The sequence below is a fragment of the Pan paniscus genome, chromosome 3 (assembly GCF_029289425.2).
Source record: "Pan paniscus chromosome 3, NHGRI_mPanPan1-v2.0_pri, whole genome shotgun sequence".
Taxonomy (NCBI): Eukaryota; Metazoa; Chordata; class Mammalia; order Primates; family Hominidae; genus Pan; species Pan paniscus.
The window spans coordinates 110625001-110650807 of record NC_073252.2 but is presented as its reverse complement, the minus strand read 5'-3'; the positions used below and the strand labels follow the sequence as shown (position 1 = coordinate 110650807).

At 37.5% G+C, this 25807-nt stretch overlaps 2 protein-coding genes across 11 annotated transcripts in view; one reads left to right on the top strand and one right to left on the bottom strand.

Moving 5' to 3' along the window:
- The window catches only part of ZGRF1 (zinc finger GRF-type containing 1), a 100448-nt gene that overhangs the window by 64034 nt on the left and 10607 nt on the right, over positions 1 to 25807 (top strand). For all 10 annotated transcript variants that reach the window (XR_008625212.2, XM_034959010.3, XM_055111720.2 and 7 more), the window contains 6 exons: positions 12782 to 12925; positions 13568 to 13682; positions 15049 to 15311; positions 17737 to 17896; positions 21249 to 21326; positions 22051 to 22198. Coding sequence is in view for 9 of the 10 variants with exons in the window: in XM_034959010.3 (XP_034814901.1) it covers positions 12782 to 12925; positions 13568 to 13682; positions 15049 to 15311; positions 17737 to 17896; positions 21249 to 21326; positions 22051 to 22198 (908 nt within the window). In the remaining variant the exon portion in view is untranslated. The remainder of the gene's footprint in view (positions 1 to 12781; positions 12926 to 13567; positions 13683 to 15048; positions 15312 to 17736; positions 17897 to 21248; positions 21327 to 22050; positions 22199 to 25807) is intronic.
- On the bottom strand, positions 8590 to 11128 carry LOC100982184 (histone H3.3A-like). Its single transcript, XM_008955401.5, has one exon. It carries the CDS (start codon positions 11084 to 11086, stop codon positions 10688 to 10690), a length of 399 nt encoding a protein of 132 aa, XP_008953649.2. The 5' UTR covers positions 11087 to 11128; the 3' UTR covers positions 8590 to 10687.

Genomic DNA, 25807 nt, shown 5'->3' with positions numbered 1-25807 from the left:
TGTGAGGTGTCAGTCTGCACCTACTGGGGGTGCCTCCCAGTTAGGCTACTTGGCGGTCAGGTACCCACTTGAGGATGCAATCTGTCCATTCTCAGATGTCCAGCTGCGTGCTGGGAGAACCACTACTCTCTTCAAAGCTGTCAGACAGGGACATTTAAGTCTGCAGAGGTGTCTGTTGCCTTTTGTTTGGCTAAGTCCTGCCCCCAGAGGTGGAGTCTGCAGAGGCACGCAGTCCTCCATGATCTGCGGTGGGCTCCACCCAGTTCAAGCGTCCCGCCACTTTGTTTACCTACTCAAGCCTCAGCAATGGCAGGCGCCCCTCCCCCTGGCCTAGCTCCTGCCTTGCAGTTTGATCTGAGACTGATCTGTTAGCAATGAGCAAGTCTCCGTGGGTGTAGGACCCTCTGATCCAGGCGCGGGATATAATATCCTGGTGTGCTGTTTGCTAAGACTGTTGGAAAAGCGCGGTATCAGAGTGGGAGTGACCCGAATTTTCCAGGTGCCGTCTGTCACACCTTTCTTTGACTAGAAAAGGGAATTCCCTGACCCCTTGCACTTCCCGGGTGAGGCGATGCCTCACCCTGCTTCGGCTCATGCTCGGTGCACTGCACCCACTGTCCTGCGCCCACTGTCCAACACTCCCCAGTGAGATGAACCCGGTACCTCAGTTGGAAATGCAGAAATCACCCGTCTTCTGCATTGCTCACGCTGGGAGCTGTAGACTGGAGCTGTTCTTATTTGGCCATCTTGGCTCCTCCCCCCAAATGTTAGGGCTTTTTAAAAACTTTATTAAAAGGGATATGAGAAACATTTAATTAGTTCTTGGAATCATATAAGTAAGTATATTGATTCAACTGTGCTCTGATTTAATGTCAAAAATAAACTGAAAATACGTAATAATAAGTTTGTTGATGCTTCTTTTATTGTCTATGTAATTTGGCAACATTGAACCCCAAATTTTGTATATTTGGAAATAAAATTCTTTAAACATTGAGTGTTTTTTTATTTTGTTTGCTTGTTTTTTTTTTTCCTGAGACAGAGTCTCACTCTGTTGCTGAAGCTGGAGTGCAGTAGCGTGATCTAGGTTCACTGCAACCTCTGCCTCCTGGATTCAAGTGATTATTCTGCCTCAGTCTGCCGAGTAGGTGGGATTACAAATGCGCGCTACCACATCCAGCTAATTTTTGTATTTTTAGTAGAGACAGGGTTTCACCATGTTGGCCAGCCTGGTCTTGAACTCCTGGCCTCAGGTGGTCCACCCACCTTGGCCTCCCATGGGATTACAGACATGAGCCACCATGCCCGGCCAGCATTGAGTGTTTTTAAAGGACCTTAGGTACACTAAGTTGGATTAATCATTATTTGAGATTTTGTGACCTACTCTTAGTCATTGGTCCTCACATAGCTCACCTTCATTTAGTTATTTAATTAGTAACTTATTTAAAATAATACAATAAGCATCTGTGAGCCCACAAACCAAATCAAAATCTAGTACCTTTATACCAACCTACATTTAAGTTAACCCCATTACCTCATCTTGTCTCTCCAAACCGAAGGTAATTATCATTTTGATCCTTGCACTCACCAGCATTTTTCTTTCTTTTGTGTATAGATTTATGTAAATGAATTCCTAAGGAGCTATATAAAATTTTTAGTTTTTTTAGACCTTACTAAAATGATGTCATTCTGTATATAATCTTTTGGAATTTATCTTTTTTTGGTTAGTATGTTGCTACAATTTATCCATGTTGTTCTCAAATCTAGAGTCTAGATTATTTGTTTTGACTGTTGTATAATATTTTGTAAACATGCTATAGTTTATTGTTTTCATTGTTGTTTGGGTTTCTAAGTTTTACCATTGTGAACAGGGTGTTATGAATATTATTCTTGTACTGTCTTTTAGACATGTACGGGTTTCTTTTGAATATTACTCTAGGAATGAAAATGCTGCCTTACAGCATATGAACATACTTCACACATCTTTAGTTTGTGATGCCAAACTGATTTCCAAAGTGGCTCTATCAGTTTGTACTCATTCTAAGTATAAGAGATCTTATGGATCAACCCATTCAAATGAGTATAAGATGATTGCATTGTGGTTTTAGCTCACACTTCTCTGCTCACCACTGATGTTAAAATACTCTTCATGTGTTTTTTAGTTACATGTGTTTCTTCTTAGCCATTTTACTGTTGGGTTCTTTATAACCTTCTTTTATTTATAGAAGTTCTTTATGTATTCTTCATATTAATTCTTTGTTGATTATGTATATTGTAAATATCTGCTCATCAGATCATGTCTTTTCACTTACTTTAAGGTATCTTTAGATAAATAAAAATTCTTAATTTTAGAATAATCATATTTATTAGTAATCTTTTCTTTTTGACAGTGCTTTTTACATCTTACCTTAAAAATCTTTTCCTATGCTGAGTTCTAAAATTACTCACCTATATTTTCTCCTAAATGTTTTACAGTTTGGTTTTTGACATTTAAATCTTTATTATTAATTTCCATAATTTTTTGAGGGAACAGGTGGTGTTTGGTTACATGAATAAGCTCTTTAGTAGTGATTTCTGAGATTTTGCTACACCTATCACCTGATCAGTATACACTGTATCAAATTTGTAGTCTTTTTATCCTTCACTGCCCCACTTACCCTTTCCCCTGAGTCCCCAAAGTCCACTGTATTATTCTTATGCCTTTGTACCCTCATAACTTAGCTCCCACTTATGAGTAAGAACATACAATGTTTGATTTTTCCATTCCTGAGTTACTTCACTTAGAATAGTGGTCTCCAGTTCCATCCAGGTTGTTGCAAATGCCATTATTCGTTTCTTTTTATGGCTGAATAGTATTCCATGGGGGATGTGTGTGTGTGTGTGTGTGTGTGTGTGTGTGTGTATCACAATTTCTTTATCCACTCGTTGATTGATAGGCATTTGGGCTGGTTCCATATTTTTGTAATTGGGAATTGTGCTGCTATAAACGTGTAATTATCTTTTTTGCGTTTTCCTCTGAATAGGTACCCAGTAGTGGGATTGTTGGATCAAATGGTAGTTGTACTTTTAGTTCTTTAAGGAATCTCCACACTGTTTTCCACTGGTTGTACTAGATTACATTTCCACTAGCAGTGTAAAAGTGTTCCCTTTCATCCCTGCCAACATCTATTAATTTTGATTTTTTGATTATGGCCATTCTTGCAGGATTAAGGCAGTATTGCCTTGTGGTTTTGATTTGCATTTCCCTGATCATTAGGGATGTTGAGCATTTTTTCATGTTCGTTGGCCATTTGTATATCTTCTTTTGAGAATTGTCTATTCATGTCCTTAGCCCACTTTTTGATGGGATCATTTGGTTTTTTCTTGCTGATTTGTTTGAGTTCCTTGTAGATTCTGAGTGTTAATCGTTTGTCAGATGTATAGATTGTGAATATTTTCTCCCACTCTGTGGGTTGTCTGTTTGCCCTGATGATTGTTAATTTTGCTGTGCAGAAGCTTTTTACTAATAGTTTAATTAAGTTCCACTTATTTATCTTTGTTTTTATTGTGTTTGCTTTTGGGTTTTTGGTCATGAAGTCTTAGCCTAAGCCAATGTCAGAAGGGTTTTTCTGATGTTCTAGAATTTTTATGGTTTCAGGTCTTAGATTTAAATTCTCGATCCATGTTTAGTTGAATTTTGTATAAGGTGAGAGATGAGGATCCAGTTTCATTCCTCCGCATGTGGCTTGCTAGTTATCCCAGCACCACTTGTTGAATAGGGTGTTTTTTCTCCACTTTATGTTTTTGTTTGTTTTGTCAAAGATCAGTTGGCTCTAAGTATTTGGCTTTATTTCTGGGCTCTGTATTCTGTTCTATTGGTCTGTGTGCCTGTTTTTATACCAGTACCATGCTGTTTTGGTGGCTATGAGATTTAAATCGTCAGTCCACTTGAAGTTGATTCTTTTTTCTTTTGTATATGGTATGAAGTAGGGATCCAGTTTCATCTTTTTCTTTTTAATTACCAATTTTGCTAGAATAGTAACCATTTTTTATTGATTAGTCTCTCTTTTCCTCACTGATCTGAAATGCTACCTCTGTCATATAATCAGGTTTAAAGTAGCTGTGTGTTTTCTGGACTCCCTATTTTATACTGTAGGTTAATTTGTATATTGTTGTACCAGTTCCACACTGCCTTAATTACCATGGCTTCATAAATCCAAATATCAAATAGTGCAAGTTCCCCTCTCTGTTCTTAGATGTGACCTGGCTGTTCTTGGTCATTTACTCTTTCATATATATTTTAGAATCATCTTATCAAGTTTCATGAAAAACTTGTTGGGATCTTGATTGGAATTGTACCTATAAAGTTGAGAAGGGATGACATCTTTAAAATACCAAGATTTAGGGCTGAGCATGGTGGCTCACGCCTGTAATCCTGACACTTTGGGAGGCCAAGATAGGAGGATAGCTTGAGCTCAGGAGTTTGGAGACCAGCCTGGGCAACATAGTGAGACCTTGTCTCAGAAAAAAAAAAAAAATTAAGATTTAATACCATGTACTTGCTGTATCTCTGTTTATTTAAAAATTTTTTGTAACATCTTATAATAAAGTTTTGCAAATTTCCCTGTAGAAGTTTTGAATATTTTTATCTTAAATTTATTCATATTCTCTGATACCATTGTATTGTTTGTGTTTTTATTCTTCTGACCAGTCTTGCCTGAGGTTTGTCTTATTTTGTTATTGTTTTGGAAGAACTGACTTGGCTTTATTGATCAGAAGATCAGCAATGTATTTTTGTTTTGTTTTTATTGTTGTTATTGGCTTCCTCTCTAATTTTTATGATTTCTTCTATTTTGTTTAGGATAGTATACTGTTCTTTTTACACATCTTAAGCTTGATACTTAGCTAATTTTGAGGCTTTTCTCTTCTCTAATATAATTATTAGGGCTGTAAGTTTTCCTTAAAGTACCACTCTTTTTTGTTTTTTTTTGAAATGCAGTCTGGCTCTGTTGCCCAGGCTGAGTGCAGTGGCACAATCTTGGCTCACTGCAACCTCCGCCTCCTGGGTTCAAGTGATTCTCCTGCCTCAGCTTCCCAAGTAGCTGGGACTACAGGCACCCACCACCACACCCAGCTAACTTTTTATATTTTTAGTAGAGACAGGGTTTCACCATGGTGGCCAGGTTGGTCTTGAACTCCTCACCTCAAGTGATCTGCGTGCCTGGGCTCCCAAAGTGTTGAGTTTACAGATGTGAGTCTCCATGCCTGGCCTACCACTCTATTTTTGCTGAAGTATTTTTTTCATTATAATTCAGTTTGTTTTAAGTTTTCCATTATGATTTTTTTTTAACCTGTGAGTCATTTAGCATGTGTTTTAATATTAAAAATGTAAGGAATTTCTAGTTGAACTTTTTGTTAACTTCTGACTTAAATATGTAATAGATAGACATTATGATTTTTATAACATTATTCTTTAAAATTTATTAAATTTATGTATGTATGTATGTTTGAGACAGAGTCTTGCTCTGTTGCCCAGGATGGAGTGCAGTGGCATGATCTCAGCTCACTGCAACCTGTGTCTCCCAGGTTCAAGCCATTCTGCCTCAGCCTCCCAAGTACCTGGGATTACAGGCACCCACCACCACACCCACTAAATTTTCTATTTTTAGTAGAGACAGGTTTTCACCATGTTGGCCAGGCTGGTCTCAAACTCCTAGCCTCAAGTGATCTGCCCTCTTCAGCCTCCCAAAGTGCTAGGATTACAGGCGTGAGCCACCACGACTGGCCTACTAAGGTTTTTGTACACTTGATGGTAGCCAAAAGACTGAGAAGTGATATTATTAAGGGTTTTTTTTAATGGCATAGTACAAGAGAAATACATTTTCTCTAACTGTTGAATTCAAAACTCTTTAACGATCAGATCAAGCTTATTAATTGTCTTGTCCAGATCTTCTATATAGTCTTGCTAACTTTTTGTGGCAGTTATCTAAGTAATTAAGGGAGATGAGTTGAAAACTTCCTCTGTGGTGCACTCTCTCTCTGCTATTTATTACTTTTTGCATCTTATATATTAGGGCTATTTTATTGGGTACATATATGTTTTAAATTATTATTAACTTCGGGGTAAACTTATATCATCATGTAGAGATGATCCTCTCCATCTCTAATAATTTTTTCTTAAAAATCTATCTGTTAATGTAGATATGCTAAGTTTATTTTGACTAGTATTAGTTTCATAAGTCTTTTTTCTTTTTTTGTCTTTCTTCTTATATTACAGGTGTTCCTTATAAACAGCATATGTCTCAATTTTAAAGATGTGACTTGTAAATAGAATAAGCCCGATAGTTGAATTTATTATAGTAATTGACACCTGGATATGTTTCTTTAATCTTAAATTATTTTTGTTTATTCTAATTTTACTATGCTTTTTAAAGTAATTTCTTACTTTTAAAAAATAAATTGATATTTAAATCTTATCCCTGCCCCCAATAAAACAGATACTTAGAAAGCACCCACATCCCTTGGTTCTTCCCTGATCCCTTTCCTTACTCTTGCCCGCCCTGCCCGCAGTTGACAAAATCTAGACTAGTGCTACTCAAGGTAGAGTCTGTAGGCTGGTTCTGGTCCACAAACTTACTGGTTCCCAAAAAGAGCTGAGGAGCTGCTCCAGAATGTAAATCACCTATATCATTAGCATGCTGTTTAGTTTAGCTGTATTTTGTTTTATTTGTAGCAAGCTTTCTGAATGAAGGAAGCATTATGTTGATTTATTGGATTATATTCTAGCACAAGCTTCTTGTTACAGACCAATAACAAACTGTTCAGGACAGCCTACTTTGAGTAGTTCTAGTCTAAATCTTGAAACACTTGGTTAGTATAGATCTATTTTCTATCTTTCTTTGGACGATAATTTGGCTACATATAAAATTTTAGGTTCTAAGTTCTTTTCCTTTAATACTTTCAACCTACAAAAACAGCACTTTCAAATATTTTAATCCAACATTTAATATACTTAGTTATCATCTTGTATTCACTGTTTGAAAGTCTGATGGCACTGTGATTTTATTTTTTTTTCTGAGATGGAGTCTTGCTCTGTCACCAGGCTGGAGTGCAGTGGCGTGATCTCAGCTCACTGCAACCTCCGCCTCCTGAATGATGAGGTGATTCTCCTTCCTCAGCCTCTCGATTAGCTGGGACTACAGGCGCGCACCACCATGCGCAGCTAATTTTTGTATTTTTAGTAGAGATAAGGTTTCACCATGTTGGCCAGGATGGTCTCGATCTCTTGACCTTGTAATCTGCCCGCCTTGGCCTCCCAAAGTGCTGGGATTACAGGCGTGAGCCACCACGCCTGGCTTTTTTTTTTTTTTTTTTTTTTTTTGAGACAGAGTTTCATTCTCGTCACCCAGGCTGGAATGCAGTGGTGCAATCTGGGCTCACTGCAACCTCCACCTCCCGGGTTCAAGCGGGTCTGCTGCCTCTGCCTCCGAGTAGCTGGGATTACAGGTGTCCACCACTATGCCTGGCTAGTTTTTTTTATTTGTAGTAGAGACACGGTTTCACCATGTTGGTCAGGCTGGTGTCGAACTCCTGACCTCAGGTGATCCACCCACCGCGGCCTCCCAAAGTGCTAGGATTACAAGCGTGAGCCACCACACCTGGCTGGCACTCTGATTCTTATTTCTTTATGTGTTATGTGGTCTTTCTGGCTGGGAGTTTTAGAATTTTCTTGATTACTTTGATAGTCTTATATTTCTCTATACAGTGTCTAACTGGGTTTTTCCTTGTTTCTCCTCTTGGGCACATTATGGGCCTTTTAAATCTAAAGTTCATCATCTTTTTTTTACTTCTGGGAAATGGATCTTCATTATTTCTTCAAATAAGCTTCCTATTTATCTCTTTATTCTTTCCCTCCTTTCTAGGTCTTTTATTATTTAAATATTAGCACTTCTGAATCTGTCTTCCAAATCTCTTAGTTTTTCCTTTATATTTCCTGAATTTTTGTCCTTTCTTCCTTCTGGGAAATATCATCAATATGATTATCTGAATTGGCTATTGATTCCTCAAATGTATTCATCCTGCTATTTATCAATTATATTTTTCCAACCTAATATTTCTGTTCATTTCTTTTTCCTGTTTTTGTTTTGTTTTGTTTTGTTTAATTTTTGAGACAGGGTCTCACTCTGTCACCCAGGCTGGAGTAGAGCAATCACGGCTCACTGCAGCGTTGACCTCCTAGGCCCTAGTGATCCTCCCACCTCAGCGTTCTGACTAGCTGGGACTACAGGTTCAAGCCACTACACCCAGCTAATGTTTTTATTTTTTGTAGCCATGAGGTCTTGCTATGTTGCCCTGGCACATCTCGAACTCGTGGACTTAAGTTATCCCCCTGACTCAGCCTCCTAAAGTGTTGGGATTATAGGTGTGAGCCATTGTGCCTGGCCTGTTTTCTTGTATGTATGTGCATATGTATTTATTTATTGAGATGAGGCCTCACTGTTTTGCCTAGGCTGGTCTCAAACTCTGGGGCTCAAGCAATTCTGTCATCTCAGCCTCCCAAGTAGCTAGGACTACAGCCACTGCACTCGGCTGTTATTATTTTACATTGTTACCATCTTCCTTTACCTCTTTACATCTCTTTATCAGGCCAAATTTAAATTATTTGCCCATCAATTCTGGCTTTCCCTTTTCTATATGACTCTATAATCCAGTTTTTTTTTTTTTGGTTTTTTTTTTTAAGTCTTTGTGTTCCTTGAATGTCTCAGTATTTTGGCCTGTGAACTCATTTTTCCCTGGCGTTATGAGCTTTTCTTTCTGGCAGTATATGTCGGGGAAGGCCCATCCCAATCTGGTCAGCTCCAAGGAGCTCAGGGAGTTGAGGGTGTAAATGAGCTATGGGGTGGAGAGCCCCAGGCACCAGAAAACCACAGCTACCTGCAGAACAATCCCTAAAGTGAAGTCTAAAACCTCTGGTTAAAAGGAAAAAGCAACATTAAGATGTATCATTTCTTAGACTGTAGAATTCTTTAGCCCTAGGAGTTTGGAGGTGAGGTAGAGACTGCCTGTGATCAGTGAGTTACCATCTGTTTTTCTCCACACTTTATGGCACAGGGCTTGCATTGCTGCCCTGATTTTTTTTTTTTTTTTTTTCCTCCAGAGGATTTCTGGACCAGAAGTATAAATTGCCTTATGGATGGGTAGGCCCTATTTGTCCCAGTACAATTGGGGATGGGGAAGAGGATGGGATGGGAAGTAAGAACAGAACCCCAAGAGCCTCCCCACCCTCTTTGATCCCCTCCTCCTCTACAGGCCTTCTGCCCTTGGCCAAAATCACTTCAGGGACACAAACCCCAGTACAAAACAGGCCCTCCAACTCGAGGTTTTCCATGGTTTTCTCTACTTCTCTCTCTGTTCCCCACAGAAAGGAAGCCAACAATCATACTAATTCAGCATCTTAGATGACACCAGAATCAGGAATCCCCTATATCTTTATTTTTTTAATTCAAAAGTGTTTTTGAGCATTGTTTTGCATGTTTTGAATTATGTTATTAATTCAGTAAGTAAAAAGAATTTATTATTTATTTATTTATTTATTTTATTTTATTATTATTATACTTTAAGTTTTAGGGTACATGTGCACAATGTGCAGGTTAGTTACATATGTATACATGTGCCATGCTGGTGTGCTGCACATGTTAACTCATCATTTAGCATTAGGTATATCTCCTAAAGCTATCCCTCCCCCGTCCCCCCACCCCACAACAGTCCCCAGAGTGTGATGTTCCCCTTCTTGTGTCCATGTGTTCTCATTGTTCAATTCCCACCTATGAGTGAGAATATGTGGTGTTTGGTTTTTTGTTCTTGCGATAGTTTACTGAGAATGATGATTTCCAATTTCATCCATGTCCCTACAAAGGACATGAACTCATCATTTTTTATGGCTGCATAGTATTCCATGGTGTGCCACATTTTCTTAATCCAGTCTATTATTGTTGGACATTTGGGTTGGTTCCAAGTCTTTGCTATTGTGAATAGTGCCGCATTAAACATACGTGTGCATGTGTCTTTATAGCAGCATGATTTATAGCCCTTTGGGTGTATACCTAGTAATGGGATGGCTGGGTCAAATGGTATTTCTAGTTCTAGATCCCTGAGGAATCGCCACACTGACTTCCACAGGGTTGAACTAGTTTACAGTCCCACCAACAGTGTAAAAGTGTTGCTATTTCTCCACATCCTCTCCAGCACCTGTTGTTTCCTGACTTTTTAATGATCGCCATTCTAACTGGTGTGAGATGATATCTCATTGTGGTTTTGATTTGCATTTCTCTGATGGCCAGTGATGGTGAGCATTTTTTCATGTGTTTTTTGGCTGCATAAATGTCTTCTTTTGAGAAGCGTCTGTTCATGTCCTTCGCCCACTTTTTGATGGGGTTGTTTGTTTTTTTCTTGTAAACTTGTTTGAGTTCATTGTAGATTCTGGATATTAGCCCTTTGTCAGATGAGTAGGTTGCGAAAATTTTCTCCCATTTTGTAGGTTGCCTGTTCACTCTGATGGTAGTTTCTTTTGCTGTGCAGAAGCTCTTTTTTGGACCCCATGGAAAAAAAATACCTAACGTTCAGAACTACCAATAACAGGAAGAAGAGATTTTTTTTTTTTTTTTTTTGAGAATGAAATGTTTCCCATCATAGTGGATTCTAAAGCACGTTCTCAACGTATGCGGCGTGCTAGCTGGATGTCTTTTGGCATAATTGTTACACGTTTGGCATGGATAGCACACAGGTTGGTGTCTTCAAAAAGGCCAACCAGATAGGCCTCACTTGCCTCCTGCAAAGCACCGATAGCTGCGCTCTGGAAGCGCAGTTCTGTTTTAAAGTCCTGAGCAATTTCTCGCACCAGACGCTGGAAGGGAAGTTTGCGAATCAGAAGTTCAGTGGACTTCTGATAACGTCTAATTTCACGGAGCGCCACAGTACCAGGCCTGTAACAATGAGGTTTCTTCACCCCTCCAGTAGAGGGCACACTCTTGCGAGCGGCTTTTGTAGCCAATTGCTTCCTGGGTGGTTTACCACCGGTTGATTTGCGGGCAGTCTGCTTTGTACGAGCCATGGTACAGAGACCTCCTTACTTACCCCCTTCTCCTTCGGCTGGAGCTCAGTCAGCGACAGGCAGCGCTGGCGTTGGAGAGCGACGGCGGCGCGGTGGCGGCTGCGAACACAATTCAGTAAAAGGAATTTATAATGTGACCTTTGAAGGAAACTTTTGTGCAGGAACAGTATGTATGTTTTTATTTTTTAAATGTATATCACATAGAAGACATTCATGAAGTGGTTGGATTTTTAGAAATTAAGCATTTGAGATCATTTTTTAAAAATTAAAAATCTCCAAGCCAGCATTTGGGGGAAAAAAAAATTAAACAAGTAATACATAAATATATACAATGAAAAATGAAGGTATAAAGAAATATATAAAGTTAAAAGTGAAAGTCTTACTTTAATACCTTTCATTTTCATTCCTTATAGGTTACCATTGTGAAATGCATATGATTAAATAATTACTAGATATATTCAGTCTTAAGGTTCTCTTCAGTTTATTTTCTTCACTTCAATCTCTCATTCCTATTTGCAGCAGAGAAAATATAAGATGAATCCAATTTGATAGATTTTGTGCAGTAAATTTCAGATGCATTTGGGTATTGAAATCTTAGTCGCTGCCCAGTTTAGTCTCTCTTTCAGGGCTTCCACACGTTTCTCATTTTTAAAAACCCTGTTCTTCTCTGTGCCTACTTTTAATATCACAAGATTCACATACTAATTACTAAGTAGTTACAAGAGAGGAGGAAGGTCAGCTTTCCTGAAAGAAGCTTGTTAGTGAAAATGGGATAGTATATTACTATTTTGTGATTATTTCTCAGCTTGCTAGAACTGCTAATATCCTTACTGATCTGATCTTTGGCACTATTCCAATTGCTGATGCCCTGGCAGTTGGTTTTCTCAGCCTGAACTGAGTCCAATATTACTTTTTTTTGTAGCTTGTTAACTGGTTACAATGTGTTCCCTGCCGTCCGTTCCCACTGCCAAATACATACTTTGAAATTTGATTGCCAGTGTATTAAGAGCTGGGGCCTTTGGGCGATGATTAAGTCATGTGGGCGCTGCATAACTTAATCCTGCATGGGATTAGTGGCCTTATAAGAGAGGTTAAAGGGAGTGCCTTGGCCCCTTTGCACCATCTACAAAGTGAGAATGAGCCTTCACTGGTTATTCACTAGTGCTCTGCTGGCACCTTGATCTTGGGCTTTTTAGCTTCCAGAACTGCTATGAGAAATAAATTTCTCATTTAAGATATTACTCATCTTAATTACTCATTTAAGATACTTTGTTATGGCAGCCTGAATGGACTAATAGTCTTATGGGCTAGCCCATGTCCTGCCTTCTTAGGCCTTCTGTGGGTTTATGCAAAACCTAGGGATTTCCATTGTAGCAAACTCGTCTTCCCATGTGATGTCTCTGACCTCCTTCTTCCTCACCCTGTAATTCTGCCATCTCTTTAGTCTTTTTCTGTGTGATTCAAGTGGTACTGTATTAATTGCAGAATCTGATGCTGGTTCTTTTGTTCAGAGCACTCCCAACCTTTAGGTTGATAGTTGATGAATTATCTTTCCAGAACTTTACTTCTCATCTTGTGTATGTATATGTGTACTATAGATATATGTACACACATATGCAAATATATATAATTTCTAAAAATATAAAACCATACTGTATATGTCTGTGTAATATTTAAAAATGTTTGTCTTTTCAGATGATCTTTGGGTGGTTTCAAAAACCCTAGACTTTGAGCTGGATACTTTTATTGCATGTAGTGCTTTCTTTGGACCATCATCTATTAATGAGATAGAAATACTGCCTTTGAAAGGCTATTTCCCTTCTAATTGGCCCACTAACAGTGAGTATTACTATGCTCATTTTAGTTTATATTTAAAAAGAATGATAGACATAAGATGCACTGTTTGATTAAAGCCAACAAAAAGGACCCAACTCTAGTTTCGACTGTTGTGTACAGTGAGTTCCTGAAAATGTGTATGAAGTTGAATATATAGATATTTCTGTGAGGAAGAATGGTGTGTGGGGGATTGTTTTGTTCTAATTTTCTTATTAGATTATTCTGATTTTCTGTTTTCCATATATTTCTGTGAAGTAATTGAGGAAAAAATGCAAGAAAGTGTTTAAAAATTATACAAATACTACTCTGTGGCACAAGTGATATGTTGATTAAAGGAAACTGCTGGCTGTGAAGTGCTACTAGGTACTAACTCAAAACAGGTGTTCTTGTTCATTTGCTGATATATGGAAGTCCAAATATGATTTAAATTATGCAGTTTATGCATAACCATTATAAAATGAATGAGCAGATAGCATAGTAATTTAATGAATGTAAGTTTGGGATCTCTGTGTGTGTTTAAGGGTTTGTTTTATGTCATGTGCTTAATTCAGTAGCTGAACTCTGAGTTATGTGGGCATTTAACATAGAGTTTTTATGGTCCATTTTATTTACATCAAATGTTTATTTTCTGCATCCTCTGTACAGTGGTTGTCCATGCGTTATTGGTTTGTAATGCTAGCACAGAACTGACTACTTTGAAAAACATTCAGGACTACTTTAATCCAGCTACTCTACCTCTAACACAGTACCTGTTAACAACGTAAGTCATTTTTTACCTTTGAGTCATTGGTATTAAAAAATGGTAATCAGAAGTAAATATGAAAATTCAATAAAAGTACATTATATAAATGTTGCCAATAAAATTGTAATTATTTTTCAGACTATGACATTATTCTCTGTCAGTGGTTAAAAAGAGAAAAGGGGCTGGGTGCAGTGGCTCATGCCTGTAATCCCAGCACTTTGGGAGGCCGAGGTGGGCAGATCACCTGAGGTCAGGAGTTTGAGACCAGCCTGACCAACATGGAGAAACCCTGTCTCTACTAAAAATACAAAATTAGCTGGGCATACTGGCACATGCCTGTAATCACAGCTATTCAGGAGGCTGAGGCAGGAGAATTGCTTGAACCTGGGAGGCGGAGGTTGCGGTGAGCCGGGTGCCATTGCACCCCAGCCTGGGCAACAAGTGAAACTCTATCTCAAAAAAAAAAAAGAGAGAGAAAAGGAATTATGCATTATTTTTCATCTGTTTATTAAGGTTTGAGCTAATAAATGTTACTGTACATTTTCACTTCATCAAGAGATAATTTAAGGATCATTTCAGTATTGATTTTATTTTTTATTATCTATGTTTTTATATTACAAATTATTTAACATTTAAAGGAATCATTTTACAGCTGGAATCCAGTGTGTATATTGCTACTGATTTTATTCTCGATATAGCCATATCTCATTTTGAATTTCTCAAGCACCATGTCCCTTTTTAAAAAATTGGAAGTGATATTATATTAAATGCATTAAAAATGATAGGAAAATCCAGTTTTCAATTTGGAATATTATTATCTATCTGTGATGTTTTATTTTTTTCACTACAATGAAGTCCTAGGTAAAAAAATAAATATCCTCTGATTTCATTATGTTATTTATCCAATTTGAAATGAATTTTCATGGAAATAGAAATAAGACCAATTCATGTGATGTAGTTTTACCTGAAATGAGGGCTAGATTAATTATCTAAGTTAGGTTTGTATAATAGAGCATGGGTTTTAAAGTCAGTCCGCCACTTATTTGTGGTGTGGTATTGGGGGAAAAAATTCAATATTCTCGTATCTGTATTTGGGATAATTAACTATTTCCTAGTGTTGTTGTGAAGATTTCATCAAGTAATATGTAAAATGCTCAGCAAAGTGTCAGCATGTAGTAAGTATTCAACAAACGTCAGTTCTCTTCTACCCTCCTCGATATTGGAGTATGTATCCATTTACAGTATATATCCACTTACTGTTTATTTCCATAAAAAACTGTTCTCTGTAATGCTTACAAAGTGATGGCTAAGTTATGAATTATTCTACTCATCTTTTTCAAATGCCCCTTTTTTTAAAATTGTTTATTTGCTTCATTTTTATTAGGTCTTCGCCAACTATAGTTAGTAACAAAAGAGTCAGTAAGAGAAAATTTATCCCACCAGCCTTCACAAATGTCAGTACAAAATTTGAACTACTCAGCCTAGGAGCAACATTGAAGTTAGCTAGTGAGTTGATTCAGGTACACAAGTTAAACAAGGATCAAGCTACAGCTCTAATTCAAATAGCTCAAATGATGGCATCACATGAAAGCATTGAAGAAGTGAAGGAACTGCAAACTCATACCCTCCCTATCACAATCATACATGGTAAGAAGCAAGAAAGAAAATAATTGTAATTGTTTTCTATTTGTAAGCTTTTGTAACTCAGTCTGCTCCTCTATAATTTCCTAGTCAAATGAGGTTCAAGAATAACTCTAAGTAGACTTTTTAAACCTGTACCCACTTTGGTAAACTGTTAGATGAGAACAGAACTGACTACCCTAAAAGGGAGACTTATTAGCATATCTGATGAATGAGCAGCATTATAAACTTATGGTCAAAGTATCCAGATTGATCTAGATGTTTACATGTTGCTCTCCTATAGTAAACTTAACTTGATCAGCAAAACCTTTTATTTATTCCTAGTCAGCTCACTCTTCTATCCTTTATATCAGTGATTACAAACCTTAATTCTTCTCATAACCTCACTCTTGCCCTTTCTCTTGATCTTGCCTCTAAAAGAGGAAATGGAGGTCATAACAGAAACTGCTTTCAATATCCTGCCTTCCTTCTCCAATTTACCTAATTTTGGAGCTATTCTTACCGCTTGGTTCTGTCACAGTGAAGGCGATTTACTTCCTCCTACTTACAGTAAATAGTTCTATCTGGACTCTGTTGCCTCTGTAGCACATTTTCTCTCATAGACCTCCACCCCAAAGCTAATCCTACTTTTCTGTCCTATTTTGAGGAATTATGTCATATCCACCCTGTTGACCAAATAAAATCTGAGAGTGATCGTAGATTTTTCTTTCTCTCAAGATTAAGTGACTCTCTCTTAATCCTCCTCATATTCTCTCACTATTCATCTCCCGCCATCAGATTAGTCACTGAAATGTGTTCCTTCTAGCTTCTATCCATCTTTCATATTGAGTATCTCTTCTCCAGTTTACTTGTATCCCCTCAATCCAAGCCTTCATCATACCTCCATATAGCCTAGCGGGTAAGAGTGTGGGGTCTAGAGTTAGAATCCTGAATTTACGTTCTGACTGTATCATTTGTTAGCTGTATGATTTTGGGCAGGTTATATATCTCTTAATCTTTAATTTCCTACTCTGCAAAATGGAGATCATAATAGCATTCACCTCATAGGGTTGGAGGATTAAATGAGTTAACATACATAAAGGGCTTAGAACAGTGCTTGGCACATGGGAGGTGCTTAGTAAAGTTAACATTTATTATTGTTGTAATTATCTCACACAACTTTCTAATTGATCTACCACTAGTTTTGCCTTACTTCATATTTTCATTCAAGTTGTTTTTTTAAAACACAATCTGATTAAGTCAAACCCATTGCTTGGCTTCACACCTGTAATCCCAGCACTTTGGGAGGTCAAGGAGGGTAGCTCGCTTAAGCTCAGGAGTTCAAGGTCAGCCTGGGCAACATGGCAAAACGCTGTCTCTACAAAAAAATTTAAAAATTAGCTGGACATGGAGGCATGCACCTGTAGTCCCAGCTACTTTGGAGGTTGTGGTGGGAGGATGGCTTGAGCCTGGGAGGCAGAGGTTGCAGTGAGTCACGATTGCGCCACTGCACTCCAGCCTGGGCAACAGAGCCAGACCCTGTCTCAAAACAAAACAAAACAAAAAAAACAACCATTGCTTGAAATCTTTAGATGACATCTGCTGGCCTTTAAGATAAAATTCAAACTTTGTTTAGCTATAGCAAACAGAGCTTTTGTGATTTACCCCTGTGCCTACCTTATCAGCCTCATCTCTTGCCTATTTGGTAGAGGTTATATAGAAAAGTTATTTTAACAGCGACATGCTTTGTCATGGCTTTGCCTGGAATGGCCGTATCTCTAAGCAGTCTGGACATCTTATTCTGGAAGTCTTAGTTCTACTTCTTAATTTTAGGAAGTACTCCCACCTCCATCAAAACAGAGATAGATTTTCTTCCTTCTCTGATCCAAAATAATATTACTTACCATGTTATTTCTAATTATTCCTTGTTTATCATTTTAAGTAGGTGCTGGTCTCATTAAAAGTGGAAGTATTTTGGTTATCTATTTATCCCCTGTGCTTTGCACATAGTGAACACTCAATGTATTTTGAAGACATTAATTAATTAAATGGAGGAGGGAGAGATGGATGAAATATTTGTTATACCTATAGAAATTTATGTTTGACCAGGCACAGTGGCTCACGCCTGTAATTCCAGCACTTTGGGAGGCCAAGGCAGGTGGATCACTTGAGTTCAGGAGTTTGAGACCAGCCTGCCAATATGGTGGCTCTACTAAAAATACAAAAATTAGCCAGGTGTGGTGGTGCACGCTGGTAATCCCAGCTACTTGGGAGGCTGAGACAGGAGAATCACTTGAACCTGGGAGGTGGAGGTTACAGTGAGCTGAGATTGTGCCACTGCACTCCAGCCTGGGTGACAGAGTGAGTGAGACTCTGTCTCAAGAAAAAGAAAAGAAAAAAGAAATTTATTTATTTTATGCTTTTTATTTTTTTCTTCTTTTAAAATAATTAGGTGTGTTTGGAGCAGGAAAGAGTTATTTGCTGGCAGTGGTGATTTTGTTCTTTGTACAGCTGTTTGAAAAGAGTGAAGCTCCCACCATTGGAAATGCAAGGCCGTGGAAACTTCTGATTTCTTCTTCTACTAATGTGGCTGTTGACAGAGTACTTCTTGGGTAGGCATGACAAGTGCATTTAAGTAGCTAATGTTTTGGGATATTGTTGAGAGAGGCAACCCACTATGGGCCCTGAGTGTCCATGTACTCTTGCTGGTTATGCCAAGAATGCAAGACCTTTGTCTCTGACCCAGAAGCCAGCATCTATGAAACACTAATGGGCTAATTAGTTTGTAAGTAGGATAAAATCAAAACCAGAACTGGAAATTTTGGCACAGTGATACTCATGCAAAAATTCAAGTTCAGCCAAGAACATGTAGGGCTAGAGAGATATTGTTGGGGGAGGCAGTCTGCCAGCGGCCCTGAGCATCCCTGCTGGGATGCTAAGGATGCAAGTCCCTGACCATTCTTACCCAACACATTTCTCACAGTTTGTTTGCAATAAGCAGCTTTGACTGATGAAGTAATGTCTCCCTCCAGGACAAAGAGCAGACTTGCTTATTACTTGTTATAAGATAATGGATCCCCAGCCTCAGTGTTCTTGCCCTACTCCTCAACCCACGGCATGTGCAGGCATCTACCTGGATGCTGTTTGTCTCCTCATGTGACTTGGGAACCAAGGGAAACCAATGCAGATATGTTGATGATTATACTGCTTCCTGTGCCATAAGTAAAAGTCCTTTGTCTCTGATCTAGGAGTCTTGGGTCTGTTACCTTAGAAGTAGGTTAAAATCAGGCTGGGCATGGTGGCTCATGCCTGTAATCCCAATGCTTTGGGAGGCCAATGCAGGCAGATCACTTGATGTCAGAAGTTCAACACCAGCTTGGCCAACATGGTGAAACCCCGTCTTTACTAAAAATACAAAAAAACTTAGCCTGGCTTGGTGCCAGGTGCCTGTAATCCCAGCTACTCAGGAGGCTGAGGCAGGAGAATTGCTTGAACTCAGGAGGCAGAGGCTGCAGTGAGCTGAGACTGCACCACTGCACTCCAGCATGGGTGACAGAGGGAGAGTCTGTCTCAAAAAAAAAAAAAAAAAGAAGTAGGCTAAAATCAAATTCCAGAATCAGTAGTTATAGATTAGTCTCTTGTTCATCTGCCTATATGAATACATAATAGTAAAATGGCTGAACAAATTTAAGTACATTATGTTTTTTATTTCAATAAGAGGAATGCAAAGAAGACAATCTGTTTTTAAGATAATTTTTGTGATTGCATAAGACTATTAAAAATGCAAAGAAGTATTACAGTATTTCACCAATGTTCTGATGTTTAATGATCTGAATTTCAACATAAATGGCAAAGTTTGATTAGGAGAAACAGTCATTATTTCTAAGCATAAGCTTTTTAAAAATTAATTTTTATAATTATACAAGTTAATGCTTATGGTAGAATATATGCAGACTACACAGATGTTTTATTATATTTATTTACAGATTTTTAAATATACATGCACACATTTTATTTTCCAAATTTGTGATTCAGTAGTATGTGTTGTTTGTGTCCTGCTTTTCTTACTTAAAAGGTTGGCTCATGCCTGTATTCCCAGCACTTTGGGAGGCTGAGGTGGGCAGATCACTTGAGGCCAGGAGTTCAAGACTAGCCTGGCCAACAAACATGGCAAATCCCCATCTCTACCAAAAATATAAAAATTAGCTGGGAATGGTGACACATGCCTGTAATTCCAGCTACTTGGGCAGCTGAGGCACAAGAATCACTGGAACCCGGGAGTGGAGGTTGCATTGTGCCAAGATCATACCACTGCACTCCAGCCTGGGTGACAAAGTGAGACTCTGTCTCAAAAAAAAAAACTTAGAAAATGTAATTTTTTATAACTCTATTATATTCAATGATTTTCTTATACCATACATTAAGCAATTTTTGATCAGTAAATTATTTCCAAATTCTTGCCAGTATGAATTATATTATGACAAAGATCCTTAAACATAAAACTCTGTATCCATTTCTGATTCTTTCCTTAGGAAAATAATCCTAAGCCTAGAATAAAAAATATGAAAACTTTTAAGCTTCTAAATACACTTTTCAAATTTCCCTTCAGAAAGATTCTTCCAGTACACACTCTTATAAGCAATTTAAAAGAGTGGCTGAGGACAACGTTTTTTTTTTTTTTTCTTTTTAAATTAAAGACAATGAGGAGTTACCTGGAGACTACACAGGAAGGAACTTTAGATTGCTTAGCCCAAAGTGAAAATTTAACTGTAGACTGTTAGAAAACAAAACAATATTAAAAAACAAAACAAAACAAAAAAACGAGAAGTTAGAATGAGGAGGGAGGGTAAGTACTCAATACTAAAAGTTAACAGGAAACTTATAAAAGAGATTCTTTAATGCTTAAATCTCTGAGAAGAACCTGAGAAATGTGAATCTCTAATTAGGATCTGTGCCTCAATTGCTTATAGTCTGGTTTCGTACATTTCTTCACACTGAAATAACCTTCTCATTGTGTGCTTGAACAGACAATGTTTTCCTATTGTAATGGATAGAACAGTTTCTTGAGAAGAAATGAAAGAGCATGGGGTGAATAGTACTTTGAGGAGACTGCATCCCTTATTATTATAGATTTAACCAAACTTGCATTGGAAAAAAAATTGTAAACTAGTATTTCAACCTGTTAAGTTGCTATTATTCTTCAGGGTGAAGACTGTGAGAAATGTGAAAATCGAAATCTATTCATGTATTGACACTAGTTTGTTTCCTACTTATTTTGGAAAATTGTTTTTAGAGATCTATAGTTTAGTTCTCCAGCTCTTTAAATTCCCATTTTGAGGTGGTAGAAGTTTTAGAGGGTTGAGTATTCACTGAGTTCCGCCTGTGTTCCCAGCATAGTGCTAGAGCTGTAAGATATATAAAAGGGAAGTGTAGGTGAGGGGTCCTTCCTCACAAAGCCCTAACTGGGGGGTAATGTATGTAGAGGAAAGGTCATAACCTTTGGATGTAGACAGAGTTGCTTGGGCTTGAATCATGATACCTCACCTCTGAGCTTGTGTCCTCATCTCTAAGAGGAGATATCATCTAGAGCTGTAGTGAGTGTTAAACAATGTAACATATGTAAAGAGGCTCTTCCTAACAAATCTTGGTGCTAAGTATATGATAGCTATTGCTTTATTATGTCTTTAGAGGCAATTTTATTTGTGATAAATACTAACATTGGCATTTTATGAACATTTAGTGAGCCTTCAAGATGGAATAATGCATATTTTAAAATTTTCTAGAAAATGCATTATATTTAAAAAACCAACTACTTGCATTTACTTTTTGAGTTTAGGTATTTCACATTAAATTTTATAATTAAAATATACTGTTAGACAAAATTAGTTGTAGTAACAGTTATTATATGAAACTTTATATTCTGTTTCCTAAATAATCAGAATCTGTATTTTTTTTTATTTAAAGGCTTCTCAGTCTTGGATTTGAAAACTTTATCAGAGTTGGGAGTGTTAGGAAGATTGCCAAACCAATTTTACCTTATAGGTAAGAATGCAAAATTCCAGAAGTCACAGAATGGTCAGAGGGAAGTATGGTACTTTTATATCACTCTTACCTTAAGTTTGATTTTTGAAGAATGGAGAAAGGCTTATCTTTACTTGGTTAACTTACAAAATCTGTATTTTGCTGAGAATGATGGTTTCCAGCTTCATCCATGTCCCTACAAAGGACATGAACTCATCATTTTTTATGGCTGCATAGTATTCCATGGTGTATATGTGCCACATTTTCTTAATCCAGTCTGTCATTGTTGGGCATTTGGCTTGGTTCCAAGTCTTTGCTATTGTGAATACTGCCGCAATAAACATACGTGTGCATGATTTATAATCCTTTGGGTATATACCCAGTAATAGGATCAGCAAACTGTCGAAAGGACAAAAAACCAAACACCGCATGTTCTCACTCATAGGTGGGAATTGAACAATGAGAACACATGGACACAGGAAGGGGAACATCACACACTGGGGCATGTTGTGGGGTGAGGGGAGGGGGGAGGGATAGCATTAGGAGATATACCTAATGTTAAATGACGAGTTAATGGGTGCAGCACACCAACATGGCACATGTATACATATGTAACAAACCTGCACATTGTGCACATGTACCCTAAAACTTAAAGTATAATTAAAAAAAAGAAAATCTATATTTTGCTTTACTGTGATGTTATGAAAAATGGAATAAAGAGGAGTGTTTTAATATAATTCTTTAGCTTGCATGCTGGCTCAGAAAATGAAAGTGAACAGTTAAAAGAACTACATGCACTAATGAAAGAAGACCTGACTCCTACGGAAAGAGTCTATGTGAGAAAAAGCATTGAGCAGCATAAACTGGGGACCAATAGAACCCTGCTGAAGCAGGTAAGAAGTAGTAGCTTCAATTTGTTTCTTGATTTATATATACCATTCAGATTCTCTTATTTCTGTTGATGAAATAATATTTCCTTTAAATAAAACAAACTGCTATGATAGTTTATATTCTACTAAGGTGCATGCATGTGGATCCTTGGATATAGTCTACCCAGTGTATGTTTTATGTTTGCTTCAAAGCATTCTTCAAATTCGTGAATAGATCCAACTCACCATGACCGAGTTATCCTTTCTCCTTCTCCCTGTTTACTTTCTTTTTATAGGCTTGAAGAGGAAAGTATAGAGGTGGGAATAGATTCCTTACAAGTTAAATGAAATTAGTTGTATTCTAGGAGAAACAGTGATGGAGAGGATCTGACACTGAGTAAAATATCCAAATGAAATTTGTGTTTGATGCTCTCCAAGAAAGCCAAGACTTTTAGTGTTTGTATATATCCAAGAATCCAGGAGGCTCAAATGCTAGCTTCCAGGTATTGGGAGCCAAGACTAAGCACACAAGATTCCAGGCTGTAACAGGTAGCACTATCTCCTTTATCAAGTTTTGATCTAGGGAAGCCTGGGCATCAGCTGTTGGAAGAGAAAAAATCAATCAGCAGCTTCCTCCTATGAAAGGAGAGCATGGGGAAAAGCAATGGGGATGGAGTAAAAGAAAGTTGTTGGCTTCTTGGGCCACTTGCACATTGGTAACTTTCTGCTAGAGAGTTGAGAAAATCAGTCTACTTGGGACACTGTATTGATCAGCTATTGCTGAAATAATGAGGGTTAACAAACTCAGTCTCAGTACTTTAAGACAACAGCTTATGACTCTACAGGTCAAGTGGTGTGGCTTGGCTTGAGGCTATGGGTAAAGTCTCTTATTCTGAGAACAGTTGCTATGGCATGATCTTCTAACAGATGGCAGAAGTGCAAGAGGGCAGGACAGATCATAGAAACACATTTAAAGCTTCAGTTCATATTATGTTTGCTGACGTTCCATTTGCACAGGTCACACAGCCAAGCCTAACATCAGTGAGGCAGGGAAATATACTCCCCTACTTCTCTGGTGGGAAGCACTGCCAAGTAACATGGCAAAGGGTGTGGATATGTAATAATACTTTCCTAGGGCGGGAAGGAGAAACTGAAAATAATAACCAATCTATAACAAGTTTTGGTTGTGGAAGTCCTCAGAAAACTTCAGACTAACTTTCTGTTATTTGAATTATAGAGTTAACTCTGTACTCTCTTCTTAACCAAATCCAGAAAGGCTTAGTTTGGCTGTGTTCAATTAATACAAATTAGTCATTTATGTAAACTACTTATCATTTTACTCACCCAACATAACAATGATATATAAGAATCATTATTCATATATATCATTGTTAATGATTTCTTGGATGATTTTCTGAATGAAAGCCCAGTTACTATGATCTATTGCTCATTTGTATCACCTATTCACAAATGGAAACTATTTTAGAGGAATTATTTTTTAGAAATTTTCTCTGACATATTTCTAAGGTCCAGCCAGGCATTCAGACCTGACACATTTCTTTCTTTCTTTCTTTCTTTTTTTTTTTTTTTGAGCCAGAGTCTCGCTCTGTCACCTAGGCTGGAGTGCAGTGGCGCAGTCTCAGCTCACTGCAACCTCCACCTCTTGGTTCAAGCGATTCTCCTGCCTCAGCATCCTGAGTAGCTGGGACTACAGGCACATTCCACTGCACCCGGCTAATTTTTGTATTTTTAGTAGAGACAGGGTTTCACAGTGTTGGCCAGGTTGGTCTCAAACTTCTGACCTTAAAGTGATCCTCCCACCTCTGCCTCCCAAAGTGCTGGGATTACAGGCATGAGCCACTGCGCCCAGAAGACCTGACTCATTTCTAAAGTGGCATGTCTTCACAATAAAACTAATTTTTAAAAATGCTTCATAGTTAATTAATACTTGCTAGGTCAGTAACAAAATCTTTTCTGCTGTTAGAATCTCAGCAACATAATAATAAATAAAAAGATAACATAATTTTTTAAAGAAAACTTAATACTTTAGGTTTTTGTATTAGATATTTCTTTAAATTTAAAAAATGCTTCTTGACACATAACTTTAGAGTTCTCATTCTAAGATTGTTTTGTAGATATAGTTGCCAGAAATTAAATAAAATGAATAATATTTCAGAGTGGCACCAAAGCTTGATCATTTTTAAAGAACTGAATGTTTAAATACTGTGGAATTTCTGATATAAATGTGGCTTTAAGATTTTTGTTTTTGTTTTTAACAAAAGAAGAAAACCTAACTGATACAGGGCTATTGTGTGTGGTGAATATTATTTATTATTAAAATAAGGCAGTTGTAATGTTTTCTTACTTTGTAGGATCTGTGGAGGCAATATTTAATTTGTAAAGCATATTTTTTTTGTCAGTTTGTTGAAAAAAGGTATGGACAGTTGGTATGAACTGCCCTTGCTATCAAGAAGTATAATTTTATAGATCTTCAGATTGTTAGAAGAGAATAAGTACAGTCATATATCATTTAACAATGGGGTTACATTCTGAGAAATGTATTGTTTTACAATTTTGTCATTGTGTGAACGTCATAGTGTACTTACACAAACCTAGATGGTATAGCCTACTACACACTAGGCTACATAGTATAGCCTATTGCTCCTCAGCTACAAATCTATACAGCATGTACTGAATACTGTAGGCAATTAATTGTAACATGGTGGTATTTCTGTATCTAAACAGAAAATGTACTGTGAAAATATGGTATAAAATATTTAAAATGGTACACCTGTATGGGGGGGAGGGAAGGAGAAATTGGAAATAATAACCACAAAGTTTTGGTTGTAGAAGTCCTCAGAAAACTGTATATACTATAGCTTTTTAATAGTTAACTTTATAGTTAACTGACCATGAATGGAGCTTGCAGGACTGGAAGTCACTGTGGCTGAGTCAGTGAGTGAGTGGTGAGTGAATGTGGAAGCCTAGGACATTACTGTACACTACTGTAGACTTTTAAAAAAATTTTTAATTTTTTTGAGATAGAATGATGCTCTGTCCAGGCTGGAGTGCAGTTTGTGATCTCAGCTCACTGCAACCTCCGCTTCCTGGGTTCAAACGATTCTTCTGCCTCATCCTCCCGAGTAGCTGAGATTACAGACGCCTGCCACTATGCCTGGCTAAGTTTTGTATTTTTATTAGAGATGGGGTTTCACCACGTTGGCCAGGCTGGTCTCAAACTCCTGACCTTAAGCGATCCGCCTGCTTCAGCCTCCCAAAGTGCAGGCATGAGCCACCACGCCCGGCCTACTGTAGACTTTATAAACACTGTACGGTTAGGCTACCCCAAATTTATTTTAAAATTTTTTCTTCAATAATAAATTAACTTTAGCTTATTATAACATTTTGACTTTATAAAGTTGAAAATTTTTAAAAACTGTTTGATTCTTTTGTAATAACACAGCTTAAAACACAAACATTTTGTATATACAAAAATATTTCATAAGCTTTTTTATTTAAAATTTTTCTTTTTTTACCTTTAAAACTTTTTTTTTTTAATTGTTGAAAACTAAGATACAAACACATTATTCTAAGCTTACCCAGGGTCAGGATCATCAATATAGCACTGTCTTC

Coding starts and splice junctions, on each gene's coding strand:
- LOC100982184 (XM_008955401.5), bottom strand. CDS start 11,086: ATGGCTCGTACAAAGCAGACTGCCCGCAAATCAACCGGTGGTAAACCA.